Source organism: Octopus sinensis, linkage group LG4 (genome assembly GCF_006345805.1).
Source record: "Octopus sinensis linkage group LG4, ASM634580v1, whole genome shotgun sequence".
NCBI lineage: Eukaryota > Metazoa > Mollusca > Cephalopoda > Octopoda > Octopodidae > Octopus > Octopus sinensis.
Genome location: NC_043000.1, coordinates 70,956,177 through 70,979,989, shown reverse-complemented (window position 1 = coordinate 70,979,989; position 23,813 = coordinate 70,956,177). Strand labels below are relative to the sequence as shown.

At 34.9% G+C, this 23,813-nt stretch overlaps 2 protein-coding genes across 5 annotated transcripts in view; one reads left to right on the top strand and one right to left on the bottom strand.

Annotated features, from left to right (window-relative positions):
• Positions 1–8,742, top strand: part of LOC115211036 (RAD52 motif-containing protein 1) — a 28,413-nt gene extending 19,671 nt beyond the window's left edge. For 2 of the 3 annotated variants that reach the window (XM_029779900.2, XM_029779899.2), the window contains 2 exons: positions 5,171–5,352; positions 8,074–8,742. In XM_029779900.2, the coding sequence (XP_029635760.1) occupies positions 5,171–5,352; positions 8,074–8,199 (308 nt within the window). In that variant the 3' untranslated portion in view covers positions 8,200–8,742. Of the gene's footprint in view, positions 1–5,170; positions 5,353–7,116; positions 7,204–8,073 lie in introns of all 3 variants that reach the window. The other variant, XR_004998752.1, reaches the window with a different exon arrangement.
• Positions 8,743–9,070: 328 nt separating this feature from the next.
• The window catches only part of LOC115211035 (nicotinamide phosphoribosyltransferase), a 49,966-nt gene continuing 35,223 nt past the window's right edge, over positions 9,071–23,813 (bottom strand). The window contains exons 3-9 of one of the 2 annotated variants that reach the window (XM_036502124.1): positions 20,923–21,051; positions 17,840–17,998; positions 17,510–17,640; positions 12,197–12,425; positions 11,330–11,592; positions 10,105–10,228; positions 9,071–9,294 (exon numbers count right to left, since the gene is read on the bottom strand). In XM_036502124.1, coding sequence (XP_036358017.1) covers positions 9,196–9,294; positions 10,105–10,228; positions 11,330–11,592; positions 12,197–12,425; positions 17,510–17,640; positions 17,840–17,998; positions 20,923–21,051 — 1,134 coding nt within the window. In that variant the 3' untranslated portion in view covers positions 9,071–9,195. The remainder of the gene's footprint in view (positions 9,295–10,104; positions 10,229–11,329; positions 11,593–12,196; positions 12,426–17,509; positions 17,641–17,839; positions 17,999–20,922; positions 21,052–23,813) is intronic. The other variant, XM_036502123.1, reaches the window with a different exon arrangement.

The following is a 23,813-nucleotide window of genomic DNA, read 5'->3' as shown; positions in this document are numbered from 1 at the left end:
TTTACAAATTGTTTTACTTCATCGGTTTTCAATCAACCAACCGTAACTGAGACAAAGATATTCAAAAAATTGTTAACCAATTAGATTAAGTAAATGATTAAAAATAATCCCTCCCCATTCCCTGTAAGATTTAAACTACTAAAAGATGAATAAATAACAGAGTAGAAAGCTTACAACGTTTCTTTCTTAGTCTGCGAATTATCTTACATTTAAAAATATATGATACGTATGTATATATTGGTATGTTGAAATGGAAAATAATTTATGTATATATGTATATTTGTGTGTATATGTATGTATGCATATGTTTGTTACCAATATGTATGCAGAAAAATATTGACATAACTATAATAACTGATATATTGATATACTGATATTGATTGTAAACTTAATATACTTATATCTCTCATAAACATCTGTTCATATATTATATTATATTCTATATTTTATTTTTCATATACTATCTATTGTGAAGAGCAGAATACACCTAATCTAATATTAATAGTAATAATATTAGTAATAACTGAATATTATATGTACTTATGGATGTAGATGTCTATGTATATTTCAGTATATCATCATCATCATCGTTTAACGTCCGCTTTCCATGCTAGCATGTGTTGGACGGTTCAACTGGGGTCTGGGAAGCCCGAAGGCTGCACCAGGCCCAGTCAGATCTGGCAGTGTTTCTACAGCTGGATGCCCTTCCTAACGCCAACCACTCCGTGAGTGTAGTGGGTGCTTTTTACGTACCAGACGAGTCTGGCGAACGGCCACGCTCGGATGGTGCTTTTTACGTGTCACCGGCATGGAGGCTAGCGACAGCCACGATCGGATGGTGTTTGTTACGTGCCACTGGCACAGAGGCCAGCGATGCGGAGCTGGCTACGGCCACGTTCGGATGGTTTTCTTACATGCCACCGGCACTGGTTTCAAAACTACAAATTCCATTGATGTTGATCGATTTCGATTTTGACTTTCACTTGCCTCAACAGGTCTTCACAAGTAGAGTTTTGTGTCCCAATAAGGAAGGTATGCACAGGTGGACTGACTACGTCCCAGGTAGAGGCTATGGGTTATGGCCTCACTTGTCCTGCCGGGTCTTCTCACGCACAGCATACTTCCAAAGGTCTCGGTCTCTAGTCATTTCCTCGGTGAGACCTAAAGAGCAAAGGTCGTGCTACACCACCTCGTCCCAGGTTTTCCTGGGTTTGCCTCTTCCACAGGTTCCCTCAACCGCTAGGGTGTGGCACTTTTTCACACAACTATCTTCATCCATTCTTACCACATGTCCATACCAGCGTAGACGTCTCTCTTGCACACCACATCTGATGCTTCTTAGGCCCAACTTTTCTCTCAAGGTACTTACAGTCTGTCAGGTATTAACACTGACATTACACATCCATCGGAGCATACTGGCTTCATTTCTTGCAAGCTTACGCATATCCTCAGCAGTCACGGCCCATGTTTCACTGCCATGTAGCATGACTGTTCGTACACATGCATCATACAGTCTGCCTTTTACTCTGAGCGAGAGGCCTTTTGTCACCAGCAGAGGTAAGAGCTCTCTGAACTTAGCCCAGGCTATTCTTACTCTAGCAGTTACACTTTCAGCACACCCGCCCCCGCTTCTGACTTGATCACCTAGGTAACGGAAACTATCAACTATTTCTAGTTTTTCTTCCTGGAATGTGGCGGAAGATGGTCTCTGCGCATTTTCAGTGTTTATTGCACCAGAGCATCTGCCACATACAAAATCTATCTTCCTAGTTAGCCTTCCTTTGACATTGCTGTACCTCTTATGTGTCCATAGCTTACACTTGGTGCATCTTATAGAGTTTCTACCTACGCCTTTTCTACAGATCGAGCAGGGCTATCTACCTGAAGTCGTTTGTGATTGGTCCACCTTCCTACTTATTAGGACTTTGGATCATAACGAAGAAGAATTGCCATCTTTAGACGTCCTCATTAAGAAAGCCGGCAACAAAATAGAGACAGATATCTATTATAAACCGACAGACTCCAAGCAGTACCTACCCTTTGATTCATGCCACCCTAGACACACTAGAATAAATGTCCCTTTTTGTTTAGCTAGAAGGATTTGCACCATAATATCAGACACAAACACCCGACACACACGTCTCCAGGAACTTAGAACTACACTCATAAATAGAAATTATCCACAGCCCCTAATAGACAGTGCAATCCAACGGGCACTTAAATTAAGTATAGAAGACCTGAGACAAACAAAACCAAAAAAGAAAGAAAAATTAAAAACCCTTCCCTACATCTCGACACACAACCCACTTAACAATGAGGCCTTCAGCACCATACTACAAAGCACAGCCCTACTAAAGGGAGACCCAAAGATGAACCAGAACCTCGAAACACACACCATCACTAAAAGTAACAACCAAAATCCTTGAAAAGGATTTTAACCCAAGCTAAACTGCACTCAACGTCAACCACAAAACCAACAGTTAGAAAATGTGGAAAGCCCAACTGCGGAATCTATGTCATCTTGGTAGAAGGTTCAGAATTTATAATAGAACAAGGCCATCAGTTCACCATTAGAACAAACTTCACCTGTGCATCAGAAAACTTAATTTACGTCTTAACATGCGCAGGTTGCAATAGGCAGTATATAAGCCATACAAAAAATAGCTTACGTAAAAGGATGGCGGTGCATAAATCCCAAATTAGAAACCCTGATTACCGGAAAATACCAGTCAGCGGACACATAGATAGATGTGCTTCAAGTGAAAATCCGAAATTTACAACTTACCCACTTTACAAATCCAGTGACAGCGTAACCTTCACCCAATGCCAAAATAAAGAACTTTATTTCATCAAAAAATTTAGACCTAGTTTGAACACCCTGGGCCAGGAATATTAAAACAAAACATTGGCCTTCCGAAAAGGAAAAATGAAATTCTACCACAACCACCACGATCTCTATGACTGCCTCCACTATGACTACTACTACAATCACCGTGGTCACTACTATTGCTGCTACGATCAACAGTCCTCTACTACTGCGGCTGCTATGGCCACAGCTTAACTGCCACAACCCCAACCACCACCACAGTTGCCAAAGCTACGACCAACAGTAACTGCTAGCCGCCACAACCAATAAGCTGCTGCAACCCCAACCACCACCACGGTTACTACTACTATGACCAACAATCACTACTGCTGCCACCATTCCATTGGAACACAAGGACGGTTCCTTTTGATACCAGCAAGAAAGAATAATGAACTTCTTTACTACACGCAACTATAATATAGCGATTATACCAACTACCGACAAAACACCACCACATGGATTCTATTGAGACCAGTAAGAAACAACTATGAACTTTTCTATTGCACTTTTTATAATATTTTTGATAAGGTTCGTTTTTTCAAGAACCAAAACATGTAAAATTCAAAAGAAAATTAAAATTTATCTAATATAGTGGCGTTTTCAAACTTCTTTTTTACAAATATATACCCACTCGTATACGATCTACTCTTATTATAAATATATATATATATATATATATATAAAAATATATAAAAATCAAAATCAAAATCAAACCAAATCAAATCAGAAAGCAGAACCAAAATCGAAGTCGATCAACATCAATGGAAATTGCAGCTGTGATACCAGTGCCGGTGACAAGTAAGTGAACCATCTGATTCTGGCCGTTGCCAGCGCTGCCCCGACTGGCCACCGTGCCGGTGGCACGTAAAAAGCACCATCCGTTCGTGGCCGTTGCCAGCCTCGCCTGGCCCCCATGCCGGTGGCACGTAGCACCATCCGTTCGTGGCCGTTGCCAGCCTTGCCTGGCCCCCGTGGCGGTGGCACGTAAAAGCACCATCCGATCGTGGCCGTTGCCAGCCTCGCCTGGCCCCCATGCCGGTGGCACGTAAAAAGCACCATCCGTCCATGGCTGTTTGCCAGCTCCGTCTGGCACGTAAAAAGCACCCACTACACTCACGGAGTGGTTGGCGTTAGGAAGGGCATCCAGCCGTAGAAACACTGCCAGATCAGACTGGGCCTGATGCAGCCTTCTGGCTTCACAGACCCCAGTTGAACCGTCCAACCCATGCTAGCATGGAAAGCGGACACTAAATGATGATATATATATATACATATATATATATGCATACATAATTAGAAGTAAAGCTTAGTAAATTAGTACTGTACAGAAGAGTGTAGAAACATACTGAAAATCATGAGGTATGGCATTAACAGAGAACTTTGTTAATTTGTAATGGAGCAGTATGACAGGAAATTTCTTACACTAGAGATGAGATAGATGATGTACCTGTAATGAAGGACCTTAGTAGGTTCTCAGGCCAAACACAATTTAAAGCTTTGTAAATTTTTAAGGCAACATTACTTTTACTATAATTCAAAAAGAGAGAAGACGGTGTGTGATGTAGAAGAGCAGAATTTTGATAGATCTATTTCTATGAAAATAAATAAAAAAAAGTAAGAAGAAATTGAAGGTGGTTACTAAGGATTTCTATCACTTGGGCTGTTGGAAATGAGAGGAGGATAGACTTGAGGTTGGTGAGCTTAAAATGATTACCCATATCTAGGAAGAATGATACACACTGTTGTGATTCTCCATAAACTGGAGTAGATCTTTATAGAGAAGACAACAAAGTTAAATTGGGAGATCTTTGTATTTCTCATTTGTGTGTATAAAAGGTTGTATTGTGTGTGTGATGCTTGTTAAGTGGATTTAGAAATAAAATGGGTAAGAGGATTTTAAATATAAATGTGATGGTAAGACTAAATTTAAAGTAATAGGTTAAGTAGAGTTGAATAATGGGTATGGTAAAACCTTGTAAGATTGACTTGAAATTTCTAAATGTTCAGTTCAATTCACCCAAGATTAGGAAAATGGGTTAATTAATGAAAAGGTCATGATGTTTGTTTATTTTATTAGTATGAAATATTTTGTCGGCAGTCAGTGTTCTTACATCAAATAACTTAATTAGTTACTATATGATATATTTATAATATTATAATGATGGTATCAAAGATTATATTAAATATATTTTTACAACTTTCTATTAGTTGGGTAGTTTGTTTAAATATCAGTTTTTCTTTGTAATTCTTCTTTCTGTATTTTAGTCCATGCACTAAATTTTTTAAAATCTTGTTTCTCTGCAGATCCTTTACAAAAACTCACAGTATATCACAAAGCACGGAAAATCTGTTATCAACGATCTCTTGTAAATGCTTTCTCGAAAATTCTTGTGTTAGTGCTGCCAAATGGAAAGATTTGTGCTGAATTAAACACTTCTAAACCTGATATCTACTGTGCAGAGACATTTGAAACAAATTTACTTCAGGTAAAAACAAATATTTATTTTATAAGTTCAAGAAATATTATAATGAAGGAAGATCATCTTAATTGGATATGAAGTCTATGACTTTTAATCAATTGTAAAAATATCACCAGCAGCTTTTTTTTAATTCTAAAATTGATTCATTATTGATATTGTTATAATTGTTAATGGAACAGATGTGTGTAAATTCTCTATTATCGTAAGTGAAGTGATCTAGTGCCTTTTAGGCAGCTGACTGGTATGATCATACTAGTGTGTTATATACAGAGAGGTAATATTGGTATAAAAATATATTTTATTCCACACACAAATCTGATGTGTCCATTAACAAGTGATCAGTTATATTGATTTCTGAAAAAGAGAAGGAGGGTTGTAATGTTCATATCTTTGAATATTTCCAAAGGGTATTAACTATGATCAAGCACCTAGGTCCAGAGCCTCTAAGAGCTTATCACCTTCATTATATAGCTAACCAATGATAGCAGAAAATATTGATGCTGATATCTCACTTCCTAATTGATAAACTATCAAGCAGTTTGCAGTTATGTCTGAAAACCTTGCCCTAGTTTCTGTTTTTTATCCTCTTCAGTATGAAGAAGTAGTTCATAAAGTTTGAAATAAAATGAAGTAAACAATTTAATTCTTTTAAAATTTGTGACTGTTGTTTCTAATTACCAAAGGAATGTGTTTCCATATTTATTTACTAAGACATTAATCACAGAAGAAAATGAAAGGTTGCACTTTTTCTAGAAACAATAGCTTTTGAAGTTATAACAATTAAGAACCAGCATTATGAACTCAGTTTTATCAAAACACATTACCAGTAATGATGATTTTTTTCAAATTTTGGTTCATGGCCAACAAGTTCAGGGAAGGGAAGTTGATTACATCAACCCCAGTCCTCAATTGATACTTATTTTATCAACCCCCAAAAGGATGAAAAGCAAAGTCAACCTCAGCGGAATTTGAACTCAGAACATAAAGGCAGATGAAATGCCTCTAAGCATTTTGCCCAGTATGCTGACAATTCTACCAGCATCAATAATAATAATTTCAAGTATTAGGACAAAGCCAAAAGTTTATAGGAAGGTGTATAGATAATTGAATCAACAATAATAATTGAGATAAAATGAAATACAATAGCTGTTGCTTTATGAGGTCAACTGACATGAAGATAATTGTAGACAATATTATAATTACTAGTGTAGATAATTAGTAACTCCAATTGAAATGACAATCATTCTGCAAGGTTTGTATTTGGAATGTAAGTGCATAACTAAATACTTTAATATATAGTGTGTCTCAAAGAATGAGTACACACATTGAATGATTATTAAGTCAGTATTAAAATACATTTCATTTTCATTTCAACTCAGTAGAATCTACAGATAAAATTTCATTTTTTTTTTATTAATACTTGTTTTCGAACTGGTGACATTCTGGTCCCGGCACTTCTGATAATGAGAAGCAGTGGAATCGCAAACATCAAGAAACATTTCAGTCTATATTTGTGTGTGCTTTCATTAAAGGGTTGTCCTCAGTTTGTCAATGGTTGGCAGTTCTTTACTGTAAACTTTATCATTTAAGTATCCCCGTAACTCCACTCTTCAAACTAGATTATCTTCATCAGTGTTGTCCTCTATATTTAGGCATCTATTTCCTCTTTATCATATAAATCTCCTAAAACTTCTCTGAATGTATATTTACAGAAAGATATTTCAGTTTCCAGGTACATTCTTTCTCTAGATTGTCTTTTATCTCTATCAGCCACTAATCTAGGGTGAGTGGTACATTCATCACTATGGGAAAAGTCAATATTCACAACCCAGTAGCTGTTCCATTTCCTGATGAGAGTTAAGTATATCTGGCTTGTATAATTAACTGATTTGTAGGTGCTCAAGTAGCTGGTTGCTTTCGTAAAGTTCATGTTGTTAATGTTTCATCTATAAATCTGTATCCATAACCATCATGTATTCTGGAGTAGTTACCAATGTATTGCTCAGCATGTTCATTATTTCCTTAACAGCAGGAATTTCTAATTTCCTCAAACTATCTGATACTTTCTTATTGACCTTTATTACTGCAACAAGTGCATTTCAATTCACTTCTTGAAACAACTTTTTTTTTTGTTTTGTAAATTGAAAAAGAAAGTTGATAAGCAACTTTTTTATTATTTTACCACCATCAATTATATGATATTAGAAAATTTATGAGGTGGTATCAAAAAGTTCCTAGACTAGCTCTGTAGCACATCAACAGATGGCAGCACATAGTTGCATGCGCAGTGACCTTCATGAGGCAGTGTACCAAGTGATATCGCTGTGTTTACTTCACAAGTTGTGAAATTTGTGATCATGTGTATGCTGTTGTCTGCAATTGACTTGCAGAAAACGACACCCAAGCTGGATTCCAAAAGTGGTGGGAATGCTGTGACTGGTATTTTAGCACAATATGACTATTTTGAAGGAGATGATGTAAATATAAGTATTAGGTAATATTAGGTAAATATAAGTTATTTTTTATCAATCATAACTAGTTCAGGAACTTTTTGATACCATCTTGTATTAACACTAATGCTTCACCTTTTCCAGTTCCTGTAAATGAAAAATTTGGCCACTGCTAGAAATCATAAGTTATTTGTGTACTAAATACAGAATGACACTATCAGCAACCAAAAAGAAGCTAGTTTGACTTCACTAATCTCTTCATAAATTAATATTTCAGATTAATGAGCTTGACCAAGAACCTGAGGTTGAGGCTGATGGTAATGAGGAAAACACAATACATGAAGGGACATTAAATCTTGATGCCCTTAACATCCAGTTGCTACAAGAACTAGAAGATTTTTAGCTTTGAAAACCATATATTTTATTTAAGAGTCTTCGATTCATATGAACATTGAAGTTGGAATGGCTTGAAAGAATTTCATAAATATAATTTTCTGATGAAAACAATTGACTGAAATGAAGGATGTTTGAATGGTACTTAAATTAGAGAAAATATGTAAAAAATGAAACAATTCTTTAACATAAAGTAAGCTTTATATAAATGGATTAGTTTTGTTGGAGTGGAGTAAATAAACACTTGTTTTAATGAAAGGATTTTGCTTCCATAAATTTAATAAAATTCTTTATTTATAAGAGTCATTTTGTGTAAATAAATTTCAAAAATGAACCTTTTGGGTTTATCACTGCTTAGTAGTATCATTTGACACAAACTAAATATATAATTGTTTCAAATGATCTAGGACCAAAACTTAGATTCCTTTAAATTCTCTCCCACCAATTTTATTTGTTTTCTAAATATTTTAAGTATTTACTTTTCCTTGCAGACAAGAGCTAAAGTATTTATCAATGTATGAAATTTCTCAAAAGTGTTTATTTACATCACTCCGATATCTGTAAGGTTGTGACAAGTAGTCATGTATTTTCATTTAAGACATATGGTGGTGAAACATATAGGTCCAATATAGCTACAAGTTATGTAATTTGTTTTCTATATACAATAAATGATATTTAATTAGGAAATTTGTGATAGTGATTGTATAGTAGTCTTTAACAGACAAATTTACTGACACCAACTTCCCATACCGTTATTTTTAAGGTGGAAACTAAAAGGCAAACTTTATCATTATTTTTAGAAAGAATAAATAATAAAAATAACTAACATATTATATATTTTTTTAAATCTGTAAAAATTATTTTAATGAAAGAATTTTGCCTATTTAAACAAAAATTCTTTATTTGTAAAAAGAGTCATTTTTATGTAAATAAATTTCAAAAATGCACCTTTTGATTTTATCACTTTCTTTTAATATGCTTGTCAGTATCATTTGACACAAACTAATTAAGTTTGTAATTTCTCAATTTCTGCTTGCTTCCGTACATCATCAAAAGTATAATATTTTAATAGCTTTCCATTTTCATATACAACATCCAAGAGATCCTGAAGAAAAATTAAAAAAAGGATAATTATAGCAATGCAGTACATGTATCATTCCTTTAATTACCCTTCTTGTACAGCTGGGAAATTTTTGCAAATATAAACATTTATTTCAACTGCTACAACTAGGCAGAATCATGGCACAATTAATGAAATATGTTTAAACTAATTTCAGTGCAGTTAGTCCTGCATTACCACAACCTCACTTGGAGCTATTTTACTTTTACATGAAGCAGTCTTCAGATTATTTGTGAGGAAAATCATTGAAGAAAATGGTGAACAAGTTACAGAACTATTAATTAGTTTTTAATCTAAACTATTATGTTTAGGGCTGTAACCTTGTTCAGCAGTTAATAGTACTGAGAGCTGGAATGTAGGTTCGAGTGACAAATTATAAACAAATGAGTCAACTGTGTATAGGAGCTTTAATTGGCCATTTTCAGAGAAAGTGAAGTGGAGAGAAAATAGTGCCTTCATAACTTTTCATTAAACCATAAAATATTTTACCATGTTGTTTTCATCTTTTTCAGTTATGTACCTATGCAAGTCTAGGTGTCATTATAAGCTATTTGACTTCCATGTCTTCAAGTAACTTTATCTAAATAAAGTTATAAAATTGCTTTGTCTTTGACACATTACCCTCAATAACTTAGAAACAGGCCTTACAAATAGGGCACAACAAAATGACAGCACTTCAGTTATCTCATTGAAATATAGCCTCTAACATATTTTCCACAATAAGATAGTTTATACATTAAAGGAAATTTTTTTTCTGAGATAAACAACTTCTTAATGTTGATAAAACAAGCTTACCTTTGCTGGATCACCTTTTCCTTCTTCCACAGTTAAAAACCCATCACCTTGTCTTTCAAGAGTCAGATGACCTTTTTTACTTTTTTTGCCAGGATCTGTGATAGGATCTTTGAAGACATTAAACTATATAAAAAATTAAAAAATGAAGTCATCTTGTAATTCCTAATTAGAGTGATTTCCAAACACTTAACATTTTTTCACACACCCTACACTAACAAACCAAACTATATCTCCTTTCTTCACATTTTCTCTCTTTCATGCACTATTCTTATGCGTATCTCTTTCTCCTCAATCCTGTCCTCACTGCTTTGCTCATTACTATCCTGTTGTCCCTCACCTCCTCTATATACCTAGGTTCCACCAGTCGCTGCAATCCCCACCCTGTTCTTTGCATTCATGTGAAGTTCATACTCCCTACTCATGCACCTTTGCCAGTCCATTTATATTCTGATCCCCATACCTCAAGGGTATGCCCTCACATTTTACCACCATCTCTCTCTCTCTCATTCTTAATCACTCTCTCTCTCTCTCTCTCTGACTGGATAACCATGTATTTCCTCTGCAGCAAGATACCTGTTTCTGCCCTTCTATCACACCCTAACCTATCATCACCTGACACAAAGCCACCTCCTCCAATGTCCCCACTCTCAAAGGATCTTTGTCTTGTGAGTTATTTGGTGTCCCTGCCAGTGCTGATGCCATGTAAAAAGCATCCAGTTAACACTGTAAAGTGGTTGGCATTTGGAAAGGCAACCAGCTGTAAAAACCACGCCAAAACAGACCTTGCCAGTGCTGGTATTGCATAAAAGCACTCAGTCCACTGTCTGGTGGTTGGTGTTAAGAAGGGCATCCAGCCATAATAACCATGCCAAAACAGATAGTGAAATCTTCTGGTCTGCCAGCTCTTGTCAAACCATCCAACCCTTGCTAGCAAAGAAAATGAGCATTAAATGATAATGATGATGGTGATGATGATAAAACCTTGTATTTATACAGAGAGAAAACACACACTTTTTGCAAATATAGCAGTTCAAAATGAGAACTGCAACTAATACCTCTAAATAAAAAGATGAAATAAAGAATTAGAAAACTGGATATGAAATTGTAATGTACATTTAGAACATTGTTAATTACAGAACCTTTAATATGGTGTGTGAAATACATCTGCAAATAAAAAAAAAAGCAAATTAAAATAATAGCTTACTGTAGATAATAAGTATTACTTACCAATCCATTTTCATTTGTCATAGAACTACATTTGAAAGCACATTTCTGTGTGTCTCTATCAAGTTTCTGTAAAAGGGCACCACCACTACCAAATGCCAGATTATTTGCACTCCAACCTTCTTGTTTCATTGCTCCTAAGATTTTATCAAGCATCTCATAGCAAATACCATCACCCTGAATAATTCTCAGATATGGCGGAAGTTCTTTGAAGCCTTTTTTGTTTGTCACAGTACCAAATTTACTCCCCAAAATATTGAGAACCTGTTAAAGAAAACCTTTTTTTTAATGTACCAATATTAAATATAAAAAAATATGTTCTTTCTCAAATTATATAGTTTTACATGTAAGCTTCATGTTATATGATGGTATTTAACAAATGACATGATATTGGCCACATACAGCCATCACTATATTTTTCTACTTTCATCTACATTCCTGTCAGGTTCTTTCTAATTACCAATGTAATTTCAGTAAATTGGAAGAATGTCAATAATAATGGTATTTTCAAACAGATTATGAAATCAAATTGGCTAAATGAGATCAAGAGGATATGACTTTGGTGCAAATGAATTTTATACAGGTATAAAATTCAATGTTATAAATTCATACTACAGAGTAATCTTCAGATATTATTGTTTAACTTCAACTCAAACTATCATGCAAAGAATTGAGTGATAATAAAATTATACAAATGTGTGCATATGTAAATATATGTGCATAAAGGATAAATATTAATATATTCTGTGTCAGTTTGATAAATAAAATAGATTCACTGCTTATAATTAGAGATATCCATCAAAGTGTAACTTATAAAAATAACAATATATCAAACAGGATTTAGAAAATAATAAATTTAGAATCATACCTTTAAAACAACAGCTACTGGGTCACCAGAATCTGGTCGAATTACAAGTTTTCCATTTCTCTTACCTCGTTCTATTACTAAATCTCGCAGCTCTTCACCCCATAAATTTTCACAAGCATTCCAAATATCATAGCTGTCACTAACACAAGCAACTATACCATTGGGAAACTTTTCCAGCATATTCCGAAAGCCATTCACTTCTCCATCTTTTCCCCATGTTGTTATTGTACTACAAGTAGAACACAATGCCTCTTATATAAGGAAACAACTGTGAAATAAAATATAATGATTAGAAGGATTAGAATTTCAATCTACTAGGGTTTTGTTCAATGAAGTCTGAACTACTATTGTTAACACTATATGTATACATGCATACACATGTAATTAACTAATTAGCTTCACTGTATCTCACATATTTCAAGAAGTTTTATTTATGTTGATAAATCATTAAAATAAATCTATGTAGGTGCGTTTGTGTGGTTAAGAAGCTCGCTTCCCAATCATGTAGTTGCGGGTTCAGACCCACTGCATGACACTTTGGGAAAGTGTCTTCTACTACAGCCTCAGGCTGACCAAAGCCTTGTGAATGGATTTGGTAGACGGAACCTGAAAGAAGCCTGTCAAAGAAACAAACAGATGTATATATCTATGCATGTGTCTGAGTTTATTTATCCTCACCACCACTTGACATCCATGATTTAGCAGTTCAACAAAAAGAGAATGATAGAATAAATACCGGGCTCAATTTGTTCAACTAAGCCCTTCAAAGTAGTGCCTCAGCTTGGTCACTATCCAAAGACTGCAAGAAGCAGAAGATAAAAGATGAATACAAGTTAGATACCAGAAATGTAAAACTGTTCAGGTTAAGTGAAATTTCTTAAGATTAGATTTGTGTTGAAAACAACACTTATCTTTGCACACACTTGTCAATCAGAATGGACTGATAAACAAATGGATTGATTTTATAAAAACCTCTTGCAGATTAGCTTGATGAAAAATGACTAGAAAACATGATAGATAGATGCTTGTAAAATTCAGATGTCTTCTCGGATGAAGACTACACCCAATTTACATTAGTGGCTTGTGACTTTATATTTGATGGAAAGGGGGAGATATTGAGGTATAATGTAGAAGACCACTGGAAATTCCACAGGGATAACCTATTGAGAGCGATGAACTAAATCTAAGGTTGGTGCAATCCAGCCAGATAAAGAGTAATGTGGTGGTGGAACAGCAAAGTAGACAGAGCCATGAAAGTGAAGAGACAAGCTTGGAAGGATTGAAAAAATGAGAGTTGCAGCTAATTATACCAAGCAACTAGAAAAGAAGCAGAGAGTCAGGTTGTTATATCATCCGTGATGATATATGATGTGTGTGTGCAACAATATATCACAGTGTCAAATATAACCGTATATCAATAAGCAATGTAACAAGAGTTAGTTATCTTATAACCATTCACATAATAACAATTCAATATTCCAATGCAGAATCAATAATGAGACTAACATTCTCACAGTATGACCTCAACTGTCTACTGGCTCATCAATTTATAAGACTTGTCCAGTCCACTGACAGTTACATATGGGGGTGTCAATTCACTCCACAACATAGATATAGGGGTTGGACAAAATAATGGAAACACCTAGCATAATAATTTTGAAATATCTATAAAACCATCAAAAGCTTGTTTATTTTTATGTTTTTTGATTTATTATTAGTGTTACTTAATATGTTTTGCTAAAATTGCTGTTTGTTTTCAGTATAACAAGAAAAAGGTAATTAAAATTCATTAAAATGACAGATCTCTTGGACTTTCAAAGAGGTCAAATTGTTTGTACTCGTATGGTTGGTGCTAGTGTAATGAAAACAGCTGAAATGTTTGGTGTATCAAGAAGTACTGTCTCGAAAGTAATGATAGCCTTTGAGAAAGAGGGAAAAACGTCCTCATCAAAACAAAACTCCGGAAGAAAACCAAAACTTTCAGATAGGGATTGTTGGACTTTTACGCGAATTGTTAGAAAGGATCACAAAAGTACAGCTCCCAAAATTACTGCAGAGCTTAATGACCACCTCAGGAACCCAGTTTCCACAAAAACTGTTTGCCAGGAGCTGCACAAAGCTGGATTTCACAGGAGGGCTGCAATCAGAAAGCCACTACTTTCAAAAACAAGTAGTTGCAAAGCATTTAGAGTTGAGTAAAAACCTACAGAATTGGTCCCTAAAGAAGTGGAAGAATATTATTTTCTCAGGCGAGTCATCTTTTACCTTATTTCTGACCACCAGCTGAGTATACATGTGGAGACAGCCAAAAGAAGCTTTTGACCCAGACTGCCTTTTTCCTACTGTTAAACATGAAGGAGGATCTGGGAGGCTATATCTTGGAAATCCGCTAGCCCAATGGTTTCCCTTCATGGCAGAATTAATAATGAAGGCTATTTAAGCATTTTATCTGATTAAATTCATCTTATGGTTGCGGAACTGTTTTCGGAGAGACGCAATCTTTCATGATGATAATGCACCAATTCACACAGCTAAAGTTGTTACGAATGGCATGAGGAACATTCTAGTGAAGTTGAACATCTTATCTGGCCACCACAGTCCTCAGATCTCAATATTATTGAACATTTATGGTGCATTTTAGAAAAATAAGTAAGGAATCAATATCCTCCACCATCATCACTACAAGAACTGGAGACTGTTTTAGCTGAAGAATGGACAAAAATTCGTTTGGAAACAATTCAAACTTTGTATGAGTTCATACCTCAGAATTCAAGCTGTAATTACTACCAAAGGTGGTCCTACACCATATTAAAATAAATTTGTTTGAAATTTTAAGGTGTTTCCATTATTTTGTCCAACCCCTGTATATTTAGCAAGGGAAGAAGTAAAAAGACAAAGGTTTCCCAATGTTCTACAGTATGAAGGTCAGTGGCATGGGGCTTGTAAACACTGTTTCACAGAGAATTGAGATGTTTTTTAGGTGATAAGTGTGTGCAGATGGATAATGGTACACTTGAACTTATTGATTCTGAAAAGAAAAAGGCATTGAAGTACTACCTTGAAAGGCTAATAAATGTAGAAAATGCATTGGAGAGTGTCTCCCTAACATGGACCAGTTATCCTAGTTGGCAAGTAGTATGATAAAGCAATTAAGAATATGAAGGCTGGAGAAGTCCCTTGTCCCTCAGGAATCACAGCTGAAATGCTTAAAATATCTGGTGGAATAGGATATGGCCTAGCAGCATTATTGTTAATTGTTACTAGGATAACAGACATGCATTAGAGAGAGGTAATTACAGAGGTATCAAATTGTTGGGCCATAATAAATTTCAGGCATGGAAACATAACCTAGAATCAAAGAGCCTTTCAGTTAACTTAGCAAAGACCAAGGTTCTAGTTGGCAAGAAAACATATAGGATTCTATTCCTGTCAGGTAAACAGCTCTGCTCAATATGTAAGGGGAATGTGTAGACAGAAACTTCATAGTGTTTTCAATGCAAGCTATGAATACACAAGAGAAACAGCAGAATTACAGGATGGTTAATGGAGAAATCAAGACTTTGTATGTGCCAGGTGTGCAGGATCAACAAACACAAGAGAAATAGAAATTCTTAAATGCCCAGGAGGTTCTTGAAGGCAATAGATAGGTTACATGGCCTAATTAGCAATGGAGGGGAATGTTCTGAAGTTGTTACAATATGAGCAGGATGGAGAAAGTTCAGAGCTGTTACTTCTGTTGATAAGGAAAGGTCATACTTTCAGAGTGAAAGATAGATGCTTGGGTACAAACAATAATGCTACATGGTAGTGAGATGTAGAGTACATGTGAAAGAAGACTAAAAAGGAATGAAGCTAACATTCTCCCTTGGGTGAGTATAAAAGGAATCGAATGTCATGTGTAAGAGAGAAGACTGTGCCATTATGGTCATGTGATGTGTGTAAATGAGAACAGCCATAATACAATATCAGTATGGAGGAAGGAAGGTGAAAGAAAAGAAGTAGCTCAGGAAGAATGAAGTGGTAAGTGTCAATACAGGAAAGGAAGAGTGCTGATAATTAAATGTGAATGGAATTTGTGAAAGACAGAGATCTAGAAAAACAGGACAAAGTAATGAAAGCTAATCTCAAGATGAGCCTCACAGAGGAGATGACAAAAGACAGACAGGTAATTCCATGTGCTCAAGAAATTCCATGTCTTGATGAAAGTGAGGTCCTAAAAGCATTGTTTATATCTATACATTCACAGGACTCTGCCCCTGTACTTAATCTGTCCCTGTCAAACCTTCCCCACCTCTCATCTTCCTAATACCTACACCTCCACTCTTCTATCTACAGCATTATTCAGCTGCTATAATTATATGAGAACAACATATGCACATATTTTATTTCACTTTGTGTTACCAGTCACCTCCCTACACACCCACTAGTGTGTGTGTGTGTGGGGGGGGGGTAGAGGCAGTCCACCCCAGATGGCACTTTTGGGTCTGCTGTAGGCAATATGTGATTTTTGTGGGGTCCAGGGGCAGCACACACTCTAGCTACACTAGTGCTACCACCACCACTTTTTTAAAAATCCATCCCCATGTTCAATAGCAACCCCTCACACTGATCATCCCTTTCAGTGGTATGAGATACTTCTTAGGACTGCCATTACCTTAGCTTTTACACCCTCACTTATTAGCTATCATTCTCATTACTGTCATATTTGCTATCAATGCTTCCTCCCACCTTCATCCCCAACTCACTATAACCACCTCTATGTACCTTACAACCATCTCTGTCACTGTAAATTCTTTCTCTCTGATCTATCATAATACTGCCCTATTCCTTTCCTGTATTGACACTTACCACTTCATTCTTCCTGAGCTACTTCTTTTCTTTCACCTTCCTTCCTCCATACTGATATTTACCAATGACCACACTACCCTTGTTCCATTCACCTCTACACCTGTCACCTTCCTTTCACACTCTTACAAACCTATCAATCCACCCTTCTTAATTCTTTGATGACAATGATGAATGTTATCATGTGTTATCCATTGACTTCATTTTGAAAACACACGATGAAATTTAAAAACTTCTACTGCCCAGCATCTAGAGAGTTTATGATTTGGACTAACTTGTTTTGCAAATTTATTTTTAAATGTTTTAATGGTTTATTCTGACATTAAGAAGGATACTGCTTTTGCTATCTTTTTACTTAAGAGTTTGGATTAAATTAATGTCTATAAATAGCCTATTCTCATAAAACTAATAATCCAAAGCTATAAGGAACATTATACAAAAGCACACAACTTAGAAGAAATTAAATACCTATGTTCTGTTGCCGGTATTGAGAAACCTGCCATTTTACAGCCATAATATTTGCGTGCAAACATTAGACCAGCAAGTGTATCTGTACCTTTAAAATTGACAAGATGTGCAGCATCTCCTATACCTGCACCCTAAAAAAAAGAAAAGGAACAAATATAATTTAATGAAGATCCTGTACAAAATGTGTCAAAAATGATTATTAAAATTTATTGTTAAAGATTTTAGATGAAAGATCTGATGACGCACATATGTGCTGTAACATTTACAAACGAAATGTTTACATTTGTATGTCTTTTATGTAGATATTTACAAAATAACACATGTACTGACCTCAACACAACTGGCACCTCGAAAACCAAAATCATGTAGCATGAATGGCAAGCTAGAAAAATCATCAGCAGTGCTCTCTAAATATTCAGCTAATAGAATTTTCTGAAAATATGAGCCTGTTGAAACGGTCATTGGGTACCAACACTGGACAAACAAGGTCTGTTTAAATAGAAAAAGAATTTAAAATAATGTTAATTAAATTAAAATATAAGTCATTATATTCAAATATGTGATCACAAAATAACACATACAAGAGTATGTAAGTTACTAGCATACCAACTATTTATTTTTCATACTTTCTACCTCATAGTAGACTTTAGTATGAAACACGAATATAAACATTATAAATACAGTTTACATTGCAATTTATAAAAAATTGCAATGTAAAATAGTGTTGTTCATTTCTGGTTTCTAAGAGATTAATTACACTGGGGAACAGATTTCAAAATTGAAATCCATTTTGCTCTATCATGTTAAGATTTTCCACAAACTTAGATGTCCATTTTTCAACATTTCTAGTATTGTCACCATTTCTAAGGATAGATTTGACTTCATCAAATGCAAGCCCATGTATGGAGCATGACATAACTTTGAAAATATAATTTTGCAATGCCATTTAAAGTAAATACAATTGCAAAGGTGAAAACAAAAGTCATGATTTAAGTATCATCAGTAAATGATTTTCTACCTAACCAGTTTCAAATGTTATGATGATAGAAATGTACTTTATACAATTAGATATTAAGAAACAACATATTTTGTGGTCCTTGACACCATACATGTCTCATATTTGCGGAATTTATCTGCAGTTATAGGCACGCTCTGCTTAATTTAGTGTGACTATCATTGCAAACTAGATGAGACATGTTTTGTTGAACTTTTAAACCATTTCTTATGAAAATTGGTATTTTGAATGTGCCCTTATTGTTTTAATTGTGCAGTCATATAGGTCAGGGTCACTTTTCATCAAGCATGGTCAAAGAATTGTAAAAAAGAACTTCATGGTATGCATGCTCTTTATAGAACTTTGTCATCACAAATCTGCATTTACTTACTTTATAGTTGCTGACTATTCTGAAAATGCTTTCCCCAGGTGACAACTGGCTTGAATATGTTTTGTGTTTCAGGAATATAGCCAGTTGTGAGAGAAGAGAATGTAAAAACAGCCCCGATGTCTTCTGCTTATTTCTGGATTAGGCAGTGAAATAAAATCACAGATTTTGTGAAGAAAGCTTTCTTTATTTCCTTACTTACTTTAGCATGAAACTGGGTGACAAGACAAAGCCTGGGTGCCCCAGAGAGAGTGCAAGACATGTTGAAACGCTGAAACCATGGCTGCTTCAAATGCTTAAGCAGAAAGTTTCCAGTTTTGTCTTGCAAGAAAATTAAGGTTGGTGTGTTTGATGGGCCACATAATTGGTGGCTATTTCAGGACGAGCTATTTTTGGAGACCATGTTTAGCATCAAAAAAGAATCATCTGATGCTTTTGCTGCAGTTATATCTGATTTCCTGGGAAACAGGAAGTCATCAAATTATGAAGATCTTGTGCAGATCACTTTAAGCAGTTTTTGAGCGCTGGACTGCAACATGAGTGTAAATGTGCACTACTTCCTTGAAAATCATAAGGCAATAAGTGATGGGCAAGGAGAAAGCTTCAACCAAGACATCAGGAATATGGAGACTAGATATCAAGGCCAGTGGAACACCGTGATGCCATCTACTGCAGGTTACCATAGAGACTATCATGATGCAATTTTTTCACATACAGCAGCAAAGAAAATGTTCATTCCTTGAGTAGCTGAAACTCCAGTTTGACAGAAATATCTATTCCAAGATGTGTACTTAAACATTTGTTAAACAATAAAAAGTACTATTTGGTTTGTGTTAATTTTTTATTTTAGTATTGCATTTAATGACAACATTGACATTTTTGGTAAAAGAAAATGAATTCCTGTTTAACAAAAAACTTGAAACGATAAAAACTTTTTGAGGGCATTTCTGAAACCAAGCACCATCAAATTATGTTGGATTAATTGTAAAAAGCAAGACAACTAATAATTTTTTAGAAAATGTTACCCAGTGTTATTTATTCATAAAATTTCTGATGGCAAAAGTGAGAAGGAAGTATTACTATTTCTTTCAATGATACACATTGTTGAAAGATATATAAATATTAATAGTTAAAATATCAAGATAAAATGTGTGTGTGTGGATAAATTGTTACTAAGTTTACACGAACATCTTTGAAAAACATTCATTCGGCTTTGATGTTCAAATAGTCATTATGGTTAGACAGGGATCTCTCTGCAGAATTTTGAATGTTCATTCTTGTCTTATGAAGAATGTCTAGTCATGCTTCAGAAAACCACTGACCTCTTCACATTGTGCTGTGGGAAGGGGAAATCACCAAGAGGCCTACACAATACTATAATAATGTCTCTGTATATGAACAAAGGAGAGAAGTCAGTGCTGAAACCAGAGACATCACACTGTTTTCAATTGCATCTACCAAATACAGGAGAATAACAGAAAGTAAAATCTGGCCCTTTACACTGCTTTCATCGACTTGACGACAGTATTTGATATGGTCACTGCTACAGAAAATCCAAAATTGGTTTGGTTGTCTACTCAAGTTCCTCTTTTTCCTCCAGTAGCCACACCAGGGCCAGCAGGAACAGATCAAGTACAATCAATGACCTGCATGAAGCTATGGGAGGCCAAGGAGGCCTAGATCCATTTCTGCACTGACAGTAACATATTCAACTTTTGCTAGTTCCTTTCTCTTGAAATACATTTTTGACAATTTTGCCATGATGCAAGTAGGTGGCCTGTCGAAAACTAAAACTTCAACACAAAACTTAAACATACATACATGTACATATGCAGGTTTTCGTTTCCTTAATGGAGGTTTAAGGTTTGTTATGACTGGCTACATGCTTGAAAATAAGAATATAAACAAAACATTAAGAAAATGAGATACATATTTTGTCTGCTTTTCAATACTGGCATGAGTTGGCTGCTGATAAAACTTGGGGTGGGGATTAAAATATATCTCTAAAAAGTAGATTTTCTGCATGTTTACCTCAAGATAATTTGTTAACCAATAACATTTTGGATCTGTATTTTCAACTGTGAACAGGACATTCTTGACTGGAACAACAGTACCTTCTGGGACAGCTTTTACTTGAATAGGCAAGTAACCATTATGTTTCTATAAAAAAGGATTTCTGAGTAAAAAATTGAAATTACCTGCAATACAAAACTTCTACATGAATGAATACATATTTCAAAAACTTTATGAAGACAAATGTACTGTTTGACTGCTCATAATAGAAAAAGTGTGATAGGAATTTATTTTATCTAGATCAGTACATTAACCACAAAGTATTTTCTTTAAATATTTATTGCCTTACACTGCATCATGCAACAGCATAGCAAACACATATTGTGGAATTCCCTGAAGGATGTGTTTATTGCAATATTTTTTTAATTGAACAGGAATGCAGAAAATCTTGTTTGCATAAGAGTAATATATCTGCTAGATAAAATGAACCTTATAATGTAATGTTTGCATGCTGCAAGACTTCACAATCACAGAATGCAATTCACCTTAACCCATTAGCATTCAGATTACTGTCAAGTAATGTTTATTTATTCACATTGTTTTGAATTAATCATGCATTATTTTATCACTTCAAGAGTCCAACGTTATGTTTGTTTATTATTTGAATGACAATGTAGGGTAAATGTGAGAGGCTAGATATGGCTGGTTTGAACATAAAACAGGTAGAATATATGAGCCAGATGTGGCCAGTTTAAATGCTGAAGGGTTAAGAGACATATATATTAAATTGAGGGCTCAGCTATCTGAATAGATAGTAGCTTGGTAGATAAAGCTATGAAGCCCATCAGGAATCACCACTGAGATGCTTAATATATCTGGTGGAGAGGGATATGATCTAGTCACCCACATAGTTAATCAGGTTGTTCACAAGGGGGTCGTACCCAATGACTGGTGTAGCAGCATTATAGTCAACTGCTACAAAGAAATAATTAGAGGTATCAAATTGCTGGACCAAGTGATGAAAGTTACAGCTCAACTAATTAGGAAGAGAGTTAGTCTAGATGAGATGCAGTTTGGTTTTGTGCCAGGGAGAGCACCACTGATGCTATATTCCTAGTAAAGCAGCTGCAGAAGTACTTAGCCTAAAATAAACCTCTGTACATGACTTGATATTGAGAAAGCATTTAACAGAATCGCCCACTCCCTTCCCTGGTGGTCAATGCAGAAGCTAAGGATAGATAAGTGGTTGGTGAGAACTGTACAGGGTTGCTGTTAGTAGGGTGAAGGCCAGCAACAAGTATAGCAATGAATTTAATGTACAAGTAGGAGTTCAACAAGGACTGTTTCTCAGTCTCCTCTTGTTTATCATCGTCCTCCAGGCCTTGACAGAGGAATTTAAGATTGGCTGCTCTTGGGAGCTCCTCTACACTGACGACCTTGTTTTTATAGGTGAATCACTACATGAACTCGTTCATCATCATCATCGTTTAATGTCGAAATTTCAAGTATGGAAGTAAGGTCAGGAATCTAAAGGCCTTAGAGTTAATTTAGCAAAGACCAAAGTCTTAGTAAGAAGGAAAACAGACAAATTTCAAATCCCTTCAGGGTGATAACCCTCTTCAATATGTAGAAAAGTAACAGGTAGAAACTCCAAAAGGTGTATCCAGTGCAAGCTATGAACACATAAGAAAAGCAGCAGTAACAGAGGAAGGTTAACAGAGAAAGTAGCTTTGTGTGTGGTAGATGTGCATGTACAATAAACACTGGGAATATACAGAAAATACACTTTGTCAAATGCCCAGGAGGATACTTAGAAGTACTACAGCGGCCAGATCCAATTGCATGCATATAAAGTTACATTCAGGATCACCAAAAAATTTCTGGGAGTACGTAAATGCCATGTTCTGAGAATGACCGGTATGTGATTGTGTATTTGTTCATGTTTTATATGTGTTGTATAGGACATCCTGATGAAGGGAGTGCCAATTTTAAGTACTCATATGTCTAATATTAATTGGCACATCCCCGAAACAGCCCGTAGACGGACTTCTGTATATTTTATATTTTTGTAAGCTTGTATATGTATTATATTCTATGTACTATTCGCCGGAATTTTATTCATCTTTTGATATGCCATATTTTTATTTTATTATCATTATATTTATTTCTCTTATTTTAACAGTTTTAAGAGTGTTATATGCAAAATTTATATTTATATTTACATTTGTATATGATACTTATATATTATTGAATTAAAAAGTTTTTTAAAATGTCGGACTGTTTCGATGTAAATTAGTATATAAGATTTGTATGTGTTTGGTCTATCTTTGAATTTTGTGATGTTCCTATGGTTGTTGCTCGCATTGCCTCCCCTTGGATAAAAAAGTGTATACACATATATATACATACACATATATATACATATATACATATACACATATATATGCATACACATATATATATATATACATATATATAATATATATACATATATATATACAAACATAGATACATATACACACACACACACACACAAACATATATATATATATATACATAGATATATATATATATATACACACACATATATATATACATACACATATATATTATATATATATATATACACACACACACACATATATATATATACACATATATATATACATATATCCCTCTCTCTCTCTCTTTCGGAGAGGCACTGAGCAGCTATACGCACACATACACACACGGCAGTAACTTCCACCTCACACATATATACATATATATACACATATATATATATATACATACATACATACATATATACACACATATATATATATACATACATATATACACACATATATATACATATACACATATATACATACATATACACATATATACATACATATACACATACATAT